The 12,157-nt window shown below is 34.2% G+C and overlaps 2 protein-coding genes across 2 annotated transcripts in view; one reads left to right on the top strand and one right to left on the bottom strand.

Moving 5' to 3' along the window:
* Nucleotides 1-2,627: 2,627 nt before the first annotated feature.
* On the top strand, nucleotides 2,628-4,994 carry LOC120627578. Its single transcript, XM_039895585.1, has 2 exons — nucleotides 2,628-3,036; nucleotides 4,212-4,994. Exons 1-2 carry the CDS (start codon nucleotides 2,628-2,630, stop codon nucleotides 4,757-4,759), a joined length of 957 nt encoding a protein of 318 aa, XP_039751519.1. The 3' UTR covers nucleotides 4,760-4,994.
* A 2,287-nt stretch (nucleotides 4,995-7,281) lies between these two features.
* The window catches only part of LOC120627241 (stearoyl-CoA desaturase 5-like), a 30,203-nt gene continuing 25,327 nt past the window's right edge, over nucleotides 7,282-12,157 (bottom strand). Inside the window, exons 7-8 of the mRNA XM_039895147.1 lie at nucleotides 9,034-9,194; nucleotides 7,282-8,624 (exon numbers count right to left, since the gene is read on the bottom strand). Of these exons, the coding sequence (XP_039751081.1) occupies nucleotides 8,416-8,624; nucleotides 9,034-9,194 (370 nt within the window). The 3' untranslated portion in view covers nucleotides 7,282-8,415. The remainder of the gene's footprint in view (nucleotides 8,625-9,033; nucleotides 9,195-12,157) is intronic.

Raw genomic sequence — 12,157 nt, 5'->3', positions numbered from 1 at the left:
CACACATAAGAACAGAGCGCTTACAACTGCGCAAGGGAGGTCATGCATATCTGAGTAGATGTATTTGTAATCCAAGGACTCTTTTGCGAAAGGATTACCTACTGGTAAGTATTTAAGCTTTTACGGCGTAGCTCTCTAAATATAGTACTGTCAAAAGATCTCTTAACCTTGCTTGCTTAAATAGTATTTATTTATTGGTTTATTTTGACGACCTCCTTGGCGCAGTGGTAAGCGCTGTGCTTTAAGCTGAAGGTTCCGGGTTCGATTCCCGGCAGGGGACATTCAGGAATTTATAACTTCAGAATTTTCTCTGGTATGGTCTCGTGGGCGGCTTCGACATTCTCTAACAGGTTAGCCTAGCCTACTACCATCTTGGATTGAGAATGCAGTCAACTTGTAGTCAAAATAAAAATAATTTATTAATAATCTCTAGAACCCCTCCTTGCGCTTTATTAAGTTATGCTTTTTCCATAGTTGAAATCTAAGAGATAGTATTTTAACATAAGATGGTATTTTAAAGTATAGATAAATTAACAATACACAAAGAGGACAATTTCCTCCTATAATTTCTAATTATACCTTTTTATTTTTTTATTTTTTTACTTGATAGACTTGCGCTTGACAACTATCATACCTGATGTAAATCAATGATGCGGTCTAAGTTGGGGCGCGCTTGCTTAGAAATTGCCTATTCACTCTTGCCTTGAAAGCATTAAAGTTGAATCAGGAAACACCGAAGCTGGAAGAGCGTTCCAAACTCTAGTAGTCCGTACCAGAAACGTAGATGAAAAGCGCTTCGTCAAACACCTAAGGACGTCACCTTTCACGGCGTCTAGTCTCGCTGTTCTGTGGAAGAATGGTGCCAGAGTATTGTTTATTGTTTGATGTTTGTTGTTTGTTGTTTGTTGTTTATTGTTTATTGTTTATTGTTTATTGTTTATTAATTGCTTCATGTACATACATAAGAGACATGACACCCCGCCGGGGCATTGCAATAAAAGGTCATTGACAGGCCTAGGATTTGGCGGCGTGTCACATTTACATTTAATCCAAAAAAAAATGTCGGATTTATTTATGTTTATTTGTTTGTTATCAACATTTCTTTTACCCTACTATTAAAAACTCAATAAATTATTGATTTGTTGACTAAATTATTTTGCAAATCCGCCAATCAACAAAATAGAACCTAGATGTTGCCAGATATCGGAGCTGTATTTCAATTATATATTTATTAGTAATCGATTCAGAAATTACGATACTTTATGACTGATAAAAATTTTAACTTAAATTTTTTCAACCTTAAAATAATAATAAAGTATCTAACTAAATAATTACGTCCTAAACTAATCTTTTTCTAACCAAAGGAAGCTACCGTGCACAGGCAACTATGACTCTTAAGACTGGAACATAGCAATACTTCTTGCCAGTAGTACTTTCTGTTCGAGCCCTGTCACAAAACGCTCTAAGTACTAAACTATTGTTGAATCATATAATGATGTAGGAAAAAAGCAACTCTCTTGTTTATTGCCGGATCATTTTTGGGAGGATCTGCCTTCCGAACCGTTGGTATAGTCACTAAAACACAGACGTTTCAAAAGTGCATATAAGGAGGCCTACTTTAAATTTATTAACTTTGGTTTTTTTATTGATAATAATACAATAAAGCTTATAACTAAACTAATTACTGGTCATGTCCGCGTGGAGTGGTGCCCCGTGCCAAGAATACTGGCTGCATTTCCGCGCTGAACCGCCAGGCTGATTCTTTGCTCAAAAAATTAGCTAGCCTTCATGCCACTAGATAAGGCAATCAACCGCGGTGTAATGTCTCGCAAGATTTTTTCTTGCATTTAGACTATATGACTCCATGGTTTCTACAGCAAACGGAAACAGAGAGTTACATATTTGTTATACGTATTATTATGTATTATTTTTAATAATGTATATAGCCCGCCGATCCACATTGGAGCAGTTTGGTGGGTCAAAACTCTCAATTTGTATTATTAGAAAACTACCCCAAAGTCGGAATATTATGACTTAGTCTGCTATCTACTACAACTTATTACTACGAATAATTAACAGCGAGACACATATTATAAGTGGCTACAATTAATAATAGACTTTTAAGTTTTAATTAATTTTAACCATCAGCATGCATTTAAAAGTGATGCAGTTATAATAACTAACATTAAATAGGTACTTTCATACTGCAGCCGTCGCTTAGAGTTTGTTTCTTTTTCATATTTATAAAATCCTCTACATATTTATATACTTTCACTTCGCTGCTTCTCTTTTTAATTTAATAACATGATTAACGAACCAAATTTACTAAGTATTTACATATATTCCTTGACAATTTCGTTAAATACAAAGACAGTCGAGTCAGAATAGTAAGGAATGATGATGTACCTTTTATCACGTGTAAATTTAACTACAGCTCAGATAACATAACAATTTACAATAGCATGAAACCGGAAAAGCTTTTTGAATTGCGTGCGAGCAGTCATAGAAATATTTATAGCACTTTAACTCTATATATTGATCTAGCATTGATAATGTTTAATTACGATACGTCCCTACCACAGTGGGCTTAAAGTGAACGCCAACATCAACTCAGTCAACCTGCAGCTATGCGCGCAAGCGCTGCCATTCTATTTTTTGCGGCCTGGCCATGTTTTATTCACGCGCAAAATACGCGTTCGCGCGAAAACAGCCCAAATTTCGCGAATGGAATAAATGAAAATTTAAGCCGTCTTGTGCCGTGCGTCAAGAATCTAGGCCTTTCGAACTGTATGGGCGCATACGGAGCTTGGCGGGCCGAAAGATCTTTGGAAGCAGACGTGCATGAACCATTAAACAGTGAGCGGTTTCCATGGCAACGTTTCTACAATGTATCCGATGATACACTTTACGAAAAGCTTTGTGATGCAACAGAGAGGCTTCTTCAACGACGTGCACTTAAACTACATTTGAATCAAGAGTATAGTCTACAATTGGGAGTAACTGGAAACGGATCGTTAAACGTTGATGTCTTAAAAGGTTTGTGTAGTAAATCTTTGTGTATAAAATAAGTTAAATTTTCGTAGTGCTGGAAATTTTTCTGCAGTCCCTCGTCATTTCATTGATAATTAATTCGTTTCCGTAGATACTCTTTTCAAGTATTATTTACTTTTTATTTTTCCATTTGTTGACTTTTAAAGTAGTAGTAAGTTCTTAAATACAACGAATCTTATAATGTCTTATAATCCCTTTGATCATCAGAAATTGGTTACTTTATTCATATCTTAAGTGTTCAGCAATCGTAGTTCTAAATGTTTCGGTATGATAAGTAATAAATATAATAAGTGATAACTAGCCACAGTCGAAGATTTTCAAAAGAACAATCTCGAGAAAATTCAGAAATTTTAAAAGTATCAATGAGGACGTGCAGACCACTGCGAAAAGGTGGTCAGCGGTATAATTAACAGTGTAATTAACTAAAGTACCTTCCCTGCTCTCTAAAATGAGTATTTTGTAGGAATTAGGAAGTGACTTCCTTAACTTGCTTAATGTTGTCTAACCGCCCAGTGGGATCAACTTTTTTTTAGGAGCGAGTTGTGGCCACCAGCTCCTTGGAGGCAGGTCTATCGGTCTCCAAGCTATGTACATTGCCTTTCGCTATTCTAGCTTAGCAACTAGTTGCGAGTTTTGTCGGTAATTCTAGGACATCTAGGGTTTGATAACAAAACTTTATCCATTGCCCCCTAAAATGATAAAATGATTACCTGGGTCCTAATGATGTTTACTGACAATGTGCAGTACCCAAAGTATTCGGTGTCGTATGACAAGTTCGGTATCGCATTTTTTTACGCCATTCTTGTCGCCTAGATTCAATTGCAATGAAAACCTGCATTCTGTTTAACTCTAATTTAGTCCTTAGTAGTCGCATGTTTAAATAAACATAATTAATTACTATTCGTGTTTAAAAAAAAATTACAATGTCAAAGCAGTAATAATTAGTGTATTGGAATGCGATAAAAAACGAATCGCATGTTGTAACGAATATCTATTAAGTATTCTTTGTTAATCAATACTTTTTAAAAGTAGGTACACGCAAAATACTCATATAAACTTTCTCAGAAAATACGTTACGTAATTATTCCTAATGCGAAAATTAAACACGCTATTTGAAGTACTAAAAACTTACGTTAAATTGGACACTTACTTAATTTCAGGTGACATTGCGACGGGGAGAAGCAGTATGAAAAAGTTTGAAAAATATTTCTATGAATTGGTGCCATTTATATTATTGCCTGGTCTCTTAATGTCCGCGGTCTTGCCCTTCTTATTGCCAACGTTGAAAATGATGACTATCGGAGCTGGAATGCTTAACAACATGGCCCTAACAGGCGCTGTGTTCACTCTTCTCAGAAACAACGCTTTCAATGATAAATATGAGAAGAAAGTAATTTATCTAAATAACGGTTATCTTAATGACAAATATGAACCACTCGCCGATAGCCCATCTGAATTTGTAGTTGAAGGAGATTTTGACAAGTTTAGAGATAAATTTCCCGAAAAGTTCGCAGCTGTAGAAAGCAATGATTTTAATATTCATGGTCCAGAGTCGTTAGATGCAAACTACCAAATCAGTTCAGATTGGCTAAAACAGATCACGGGGAAGGATGATGTTAAGATTTTCCGAAATAATTTTGTCGGAAATGATTGGAGAAAACAGTACGATGTCGGAAAGGACTCGGAATGGGTCGGTAAAGATATGTGAATGTAACATATTATCACACAACACTTAAGAGGAAAAATCTGAGGAAAATCTTTATCAGTGTAGTATGCCAGCGATTATGTGACGATCTCAAAACATTTTAACCGACTGACACTATTCCATTATTGGCTAAAATATTCAATTGGAACGTGGTGGCAATTCTGTACAAAGCTAAACTAATCAACATTTCCAGGTCTATAAGAACTGCTATCCTTTTTACAAAATTTCCAGTGGAAGAGGATAGCATTATAAAACTTGACTTTACAATAATTGAGTTTAGCTAATAGGCAGTGGTGTGCATAGAGGGTATGCATAGGGTATTCAGATGATATAAAGTAAAGAAAATCTCCAGTACGAGCTATAAAATCAAAAGTTTAGGCTTTTTATAACTCTTACAATGCCTATCCTTCAGTTTTTAATAACTCGTACTGGTGAACTTTTTCATTTCATCATCATCTGCCCGCTTAGTGCATACCTTGTGCATACCCTGTACGCACGCCATTGCTAAGAGGTTTATATACAAAGGAATTGACACCATTATCTAACAAAATTTTTGTGAGATTGTGAAACTTGTGACGTAAATTTAATATGCATTTGGAGTCGTAATTTTTTACAATCATTGTGTAAACGGCGTAAAATTTTAAGCCACAAAATAAATTTTGTGCATATTTACGGCTTTTTAATGTCTTAATTTATAATTATTTATTAGTAGATTTGTGAATTGTGAAAGTTCGTATCAGACGCTCATAAATTGTGGTAGATTTTTAATTCTTAAACATACTAAGTATCTACCTACCTATCTACCTACCTACTATGTAGAGATAAACTTCTCATACCTGTGTTAATTATAAGTAATTTAAATTAAATAAACGCTGATGTCCTTTAAGTTAATATCCTGCGTAAGTAACAAAATAGCAAATGTTTCTTTTTTATTAAGATATTTACTTCTAGCCTGCTACTTACTTATTATTAATAAGAAAGTAGATATAGTAATTTAAAATACATTCTAGTACTATTAACTTTACATTTTGATGAAGATAAGTATTATTATATTTTTAACAAATCAATAAAATATCAGATGTCAGTACCACACCTTTGATCCATCTATAGGTGAAGAAAATCTAATTAAATAAACTACTTGGAGACCAACATTGTTTGTGGGTGTTTTTCTAAGAATTGATTGCTTGAATTTTACTTATTTGTTTTAGAATTAGAATTAATACCCAAATAAACCCATTTTCTTTCTTTCTACATAAGTAAACATAAATATTTATTTGTAAGTTGTCAGAAATAGTAAGTATTGTTCATTTTTATTTTCATTTACAAAATAAACAGAAGAAATATTATACTCTCTCTTTTCTTATCATCTCGATTCAATGCTTAGGAGTATGAAATAAGTTTACAAGTGATTCCGCTGAGCATTGATTTAATATGTTACTATAAAATAAATGAGTATAAATAAATACATATGAAAATATAATACATATGAAATACTTATTTAGTTTTATCAAGTTTTTACCGCTTCAAGGGTGATGTTTTAATAATATTTGATATAACTGATTATATTTGATGTCGCGCGTATGTATAACATGGTTACTCTGAAAAATAATATGATCAATTCACATCGTGTTTATGAACACAAACTTTTAGCGACAGCTCAATATATGCGAGTTGATTTATTGGTTGAAACTTAGACTGCAAACTTCTTTTTTCCAGCATTTTATAGGCTCTTTTTTAATCTTCACGATCTCTGTTCAATATTTCTTGCTCATGATCAAATAATCGGTTGAGAATTATGTGATTGATTATTATTTATTACAGCGAGGTTACTATACAATTGATGATTTTTTTAATGACAAGGTTGCTTGGAAGCATCCGGCTCCGCTTTCAGCTCTCACAAGATAGAAAAATGAATGTTAAAATGCAAAATGTAAATTGTTGATGTTGGAAAAGAGCAACTGCTGAGTTTCTTGCCGGCTTCTTCTCGATAGAATCTGCCTTCCGAACCGGTGGTAGAATCACTACAAACAGACAGACTTGACGTTTCAAAAGTGCTTATATTAGGCCTACTTAAAATAAATGAATTTTGAATTTTGAATATTCTAAGAAATCTATTAAACAATAAAACAATATAATTAAGTACCTTGTATTTATTTAAATACAGATTTTCTATACCATAATACAATTCTTATAAAATATTATTTAAATTATTTTTTTTAACTTAAATAAGTCTAAGTTCACCGACAATAAATTAAACTTAATTATTTGACTTTGTAAAAAATAAATTAATGTTAGTTAACTTAAACAGTCACCCCTTAATACGTAGGTACTACTATCACATAATAATAACAGTATAAAATTAAAAACTTTACAAGTAGGTACTGTAGTAATATGAACCATAAGACTTCTTTGACAATATTAATTAATATCGTTAAGCTTTTAGTAAGCGATTGGGGAATTTTAGTTACCACTCAAAACGTGAACCACACGCTTAAAATATAACTTAGTGATTAAACAGGGTTTAATCTTTGATAAATAAAAACAATGATTTATTCTTTAACTTAACAAATAAAAATTCTGGTCATTCGCTACGATTCGCTCTTGCAGTTTTTGTGATTTTGTGAGTTCATATCCGGCATTTTTTAAAGGTAATCAAGTAAAGTAGGTATTGATGTCACAGATTACATTTCCTACGCAATTACAATAGAAGCTATAAATTAATTTAAAATTAAAATTTGTTAAAAAATATTTTTGTTCATCACGAAGTAGTTTAGATGAAATACTGAGTCAAAAGGAAACTTGTACTAGAGAACCCCAAAAAAAAACTTTGGTTAGTCTTATTAACCGTCTAACTCTATATTATGAAATTATATTTTATTCACCAAAACAAATAATAGAATTAAATAATCATAAAATATTATTGTTATCAGTCTAGAGAAAGGTAGTAGAAATAGGTAAGTGTCAGATACGCTATAGGTTAGTAAATAGTAGAACGAAATAAAATTATTTCACATAGGGGAGAGTTAGGCATGGCTCGTTAAAAAAAAATAACGGCGCAGGATAAAATTTAACGCTTTGACTTAACTGAAGATTCTCTGCTCTCCCCCAGCAAGAAAAATAGACAATTTCGGTAAAACGGTTTCTAAACTGTGACGTTTGTTGATGACAATGCAATTGTGCAATTCTGTTGTACACGAATCTCGAAACTCAATTGCTACGTCTACCAAGTGCTATTTTTTCACAATATTATCCGTGGCAAAGATATCACTATTTTTGTATCTATAAATTAAGTTTAGAGATTTAGAAAGATACGTCTGCAGAATTGTCAGAAGCCATTAATAATAATGTTCTTTAATTAAATTATTCAACTAATACAGAATGATTGCACAAATTTACATTTTATCTCTACCTATGAGAAAATGCATTGTCACGGTATATTTAACAAAGGGGCTGAAAAGACAGATCGTCCATATTTTATAACAATATTATCGTCAAAAATAGCCATTTCGTACAAGTACATCAGTACTTTGTCTACAATTGTCAAAACAAGACAGCATTTCATATCCATACCAAAACTTGATGAAACGGTGCAAATTTATATAGCCCTAGTATGTAAGACAGGCATCATTCAACATTGGAATTAGTAAGTTTATTAAATTCTATTTTAGTTTATGCACAATTTCAGCCAGCTTTTTCTCTTCTTCTGTCATGTCTTCGTCATCCCAACCCCACACTGGGTTCTCGGGGTGATGGTGATCGTCGTCGCAATCGTCTATCTTCTTGTCGAAGGGGTGAGATCCATCCCCTGTCCTCGCCACCCTCTTGCGTATCATTTCAACGGACACTGTTTTGAGATCGTACGCTAAACCTGGAAAAGGAAAATAATAAAAAAATTACATAACAAGGTCGTAATAAGTAAAGATTTACAAGAAGTAGATAAAAAAGTAAAATAATTAAAAAAAAAAGGTTCATGAATGTCCTATTTCTAATTTTCTCTGGTCTGGTCTTGTGGGAGGCTCTTAGAGATTGGGAACATGGCTATTGACCATCCTACCAACAAAGACGTGCCGCCAAGTGATTTAGCGCTACGTTACGATATCGAGTACCCAACCAATTAGGGGTATGGCTTATAACTGTCATACTACATATAAGGCCGGACAAAGAGTAACGCTTAGCTGCAATCAAACAAGGTTGTTGCAAGGTTTCTCACTATTAGTCAGAAGATATTAATTATACTTTAGTTGAAAAGTAATTAGTAGCCTGTAAATTTTTCTCACCATATTTAGCGGCGAAGTCAATCAATGCTGTTGAAAAATTTGCACTATAGTTTCCAAGCTCAGCCGCCTTATAGTCCCACGGGAACACATGGTGATAGTTGTGCCAACCTTCGCCGAACGCGCATAACGCAACCGTTTTGTTGTCTGTGGCGCCTATGTTTCTGAAAGAGCAAAGACAATATTTCAAATTATTACTAAGTTATTTCGATAAGTGTAACGGTGGGCTAGTAATGAAATTCAAGCGTGAATACAAGCAGGCAAGAATCTGACAGAGACAGATTTTTGAAAGCGATATTCTCCTACGAAGACGTTATATTCATAAGGAGTTGATGGAGCGGGTAAGGTTTGCCGCAAGTAATGTCGGACGCAGGCGACTCGCTTTCGAACGGAAGAGATCCTCATTTTAGAACATCTTCGATCTATTGTTAAGGGGAATATGTCGTCCGATTGAGTAGTGTCCTCATAATGCGTGGCATATTTAGACGGCCGATTGGCGCAGTGGGCAGCGACCCTGCTTTCTGAGTCCAAGGCCGTGGGTTCGATTCCCTCAACTGGAAAATGTTTGTGTTATGAACATGAATGTTTTTCAGTGTCTGGGTGTTTAAATGTATATTATAAGTATTTATGTATGTTATTCATAAAAATATTCATCAGTCACCTTAGTACCCAAAACACAAGCTACGCTTACTTTGGGGCTAGATGGCGATGTGTGTATTGTCGTAGTATATTTATTTATTTATTTATATCCTGCGCTTCGGTACGCTTCTAATGGAGTTTAAGGACTTTGCGGCCCCACAAGAGCCTGGAAGGGCAGATGACACTGCTTCAACTGCCATGCGAAGGTAAAGAACACCGTGAGGTTTTATTTGGTAGAATGATGTTCACTGCAACTTCACGTAGTGAAGTGGTGTCAAAGGATAAATTAATGACTATTTTTGAGGCCAACTTTGACAAAAGGATTTCGCTTAGATTTTAGCCTGTACCTTAAGCCATTCGTTCCGGTAACCTACGGTCCCCGGATAATTGATAAATAACTCGGTCCGGGTACTAGGTTAAAGCCCGCATTTGAGTAGCGTTGTGTGGTAGCGTGTGTATCCCTCGCTCTTATAAGAGAGGATACTGGTGCCTTGCAGTAAAACATTAATCATACTGATGATTTTTATGAGCTTTTTAAAGTAAAGCATGCGTAGTAAATGTTACATGCTGCCGTGTTGCTTTGATTCAATGTATACGACATAAGAAACACATTAATTTTCTCATGTAAATTTGTTTAGTTGGGCCATAATAAACATGTCGCGAAACAAATTTTTGTTTGGTTTGTTAACCATATCTACCTACAGTGATTTTAGGTTTAGTATCGGTTATAGAGTGCTCTCCAATGAAAATTTAGTAAATAAATAAATAAATATACTACGACAATACACACATCGCCATCTAGCCCCAACGTAAGCGCAGCTTGTGTAACTAAGACGACAGATAAATATTTTTATGAATAACTAGCGTCCCAGCCCGCTTCGCCGGGCTAGATTTTGCTTTATTTTATTTAAACAATAAACTTACATCATTCAATTTTTAATTTAAGTCCCATAATATATTAAATCATTTATTTCTCTCCGTATTCATTCTCTTCTATTCTCTTCTCGAGCACATGGGTGTTGATAATGATCTTCACCCCCATGTACACCCAACAATAGAATATCATCATAGTAAATAAAAGCTGTATTTGACAGTTTAACAGTTCAAAAATAGGAGTGCTCCGATCGTCACCAAACTTTACAGGATTACTCGCCATGTCAATCCGGAGATTCCCTGAAAGTTTCATTGAAATCGGTCCAGCCGTTTCGGAACCTATACGGAACATACCCACACACTTTCTCTTTTATATACATAGATATACATTAAAACTTATCATACGCAAAAAAACACACAAATATTTTCCAGTTGTGGGAATCGAACCCACAGCCTTGACTCAGAAAGCAGGGTCGCTGCCCACTAAGCCAATCAGCCGTCAAATATCTTCAATGTACAGAATTTGCCCCGTTAGTTTTATTAAAAAATGACGAATCATGAAGTTAGTTGCTGTTCGTCAAGCCTAAAACGATTTCAGTAACTGTATTATTTTTATCATTGTAAGTCTGTACAATCACAGTGGTTAAATCTGGAATATATTTTATTTTATCTGGTAAAAAAGGCAATAGCAAACCTATCACTCGATATCTGTGCTATGGTTTCATAGTCAGGTAATTTTTTCTATAAATAGTACCTCACCTCCTTGTACAACTTCAATGCCTCGAAGTTGGTTTTTGTGATCATTATCATCAAATCGGCCCGGTAAAGGTCACCTCTCACAATGAGGAGTGCATAGTCTACCACGCTGTGGCTAAATGCGAATCAATTATTGTTTTGAAAGACATGTGAAGTCTTCACATGCCTTTCAAAACAATAATTGTATGCGTAGTTACACTTACTATTTTTCTATCCACCCATTATTTAAAAAAGCGGTAAAAAAAATTCTATTAAAATAATAAATTAAAATTATTTCAAGTAGGCCCAGTTTATAAGCACTTTTGAAACGTCAAGTCAATCTCTTTGTAGAAGTAACTCTATCACAGGGTTCGGAAGGCAGATTCCTTCGAGAAGAGCCGGCAAGAAACTCAGTAGATATTGCATATCTTTAGTAGTTATCATTTAGTATATTGTACCTTTAATTGACCTGGAAGAGATCTCTTATAGAGATAAGCTTTCCTTTGTTACACTTCATGTATCATGTGTTCACAATCACAATTTATTGTAAGTACATAAATTATAAATAAATAAATAGATTACTCTTTTTCAACATAATTTTACAGTTATATATAAGATTGTAATCTTTTATATTTTCTATCTTGTAAAAGATGAGCGCGGAACTTGCTTTCAAGCAGCCTTGTCGTTAAGAAATTCATCAATCGTATAGTAACCACGATTAATTAAATGTGTTTTAACACCTTTTTTAAACTTATGCATTGGCAGGTCGATAATTACCTTGGGAATCATATTATAAAAGCATATACTATATAAAAATGGCCAGTAGCTAGGATACAAAACGAACTTACTACTTTCCCTAAGAGCCACAGAGAGTACATTA

Source organism: Pararge aegeria, chromosome 11, assembly GCF_905163445.1.
Source record: "Pararge aegeria chromosome 11, ilParAegt1.1, whole genome shotgun sequence".
In the NCBI taxonomy this organism is placed as follows: domain Eukaryota; kingdom Metazoa; phylum Arthropoda; class Insecta; order Lepidoptera; family Nymphalidae; genus Pararge; species Pararge aegeria.
This window is presented reverse-complemented; position numbering and strand designations above follow the sequence as displayed.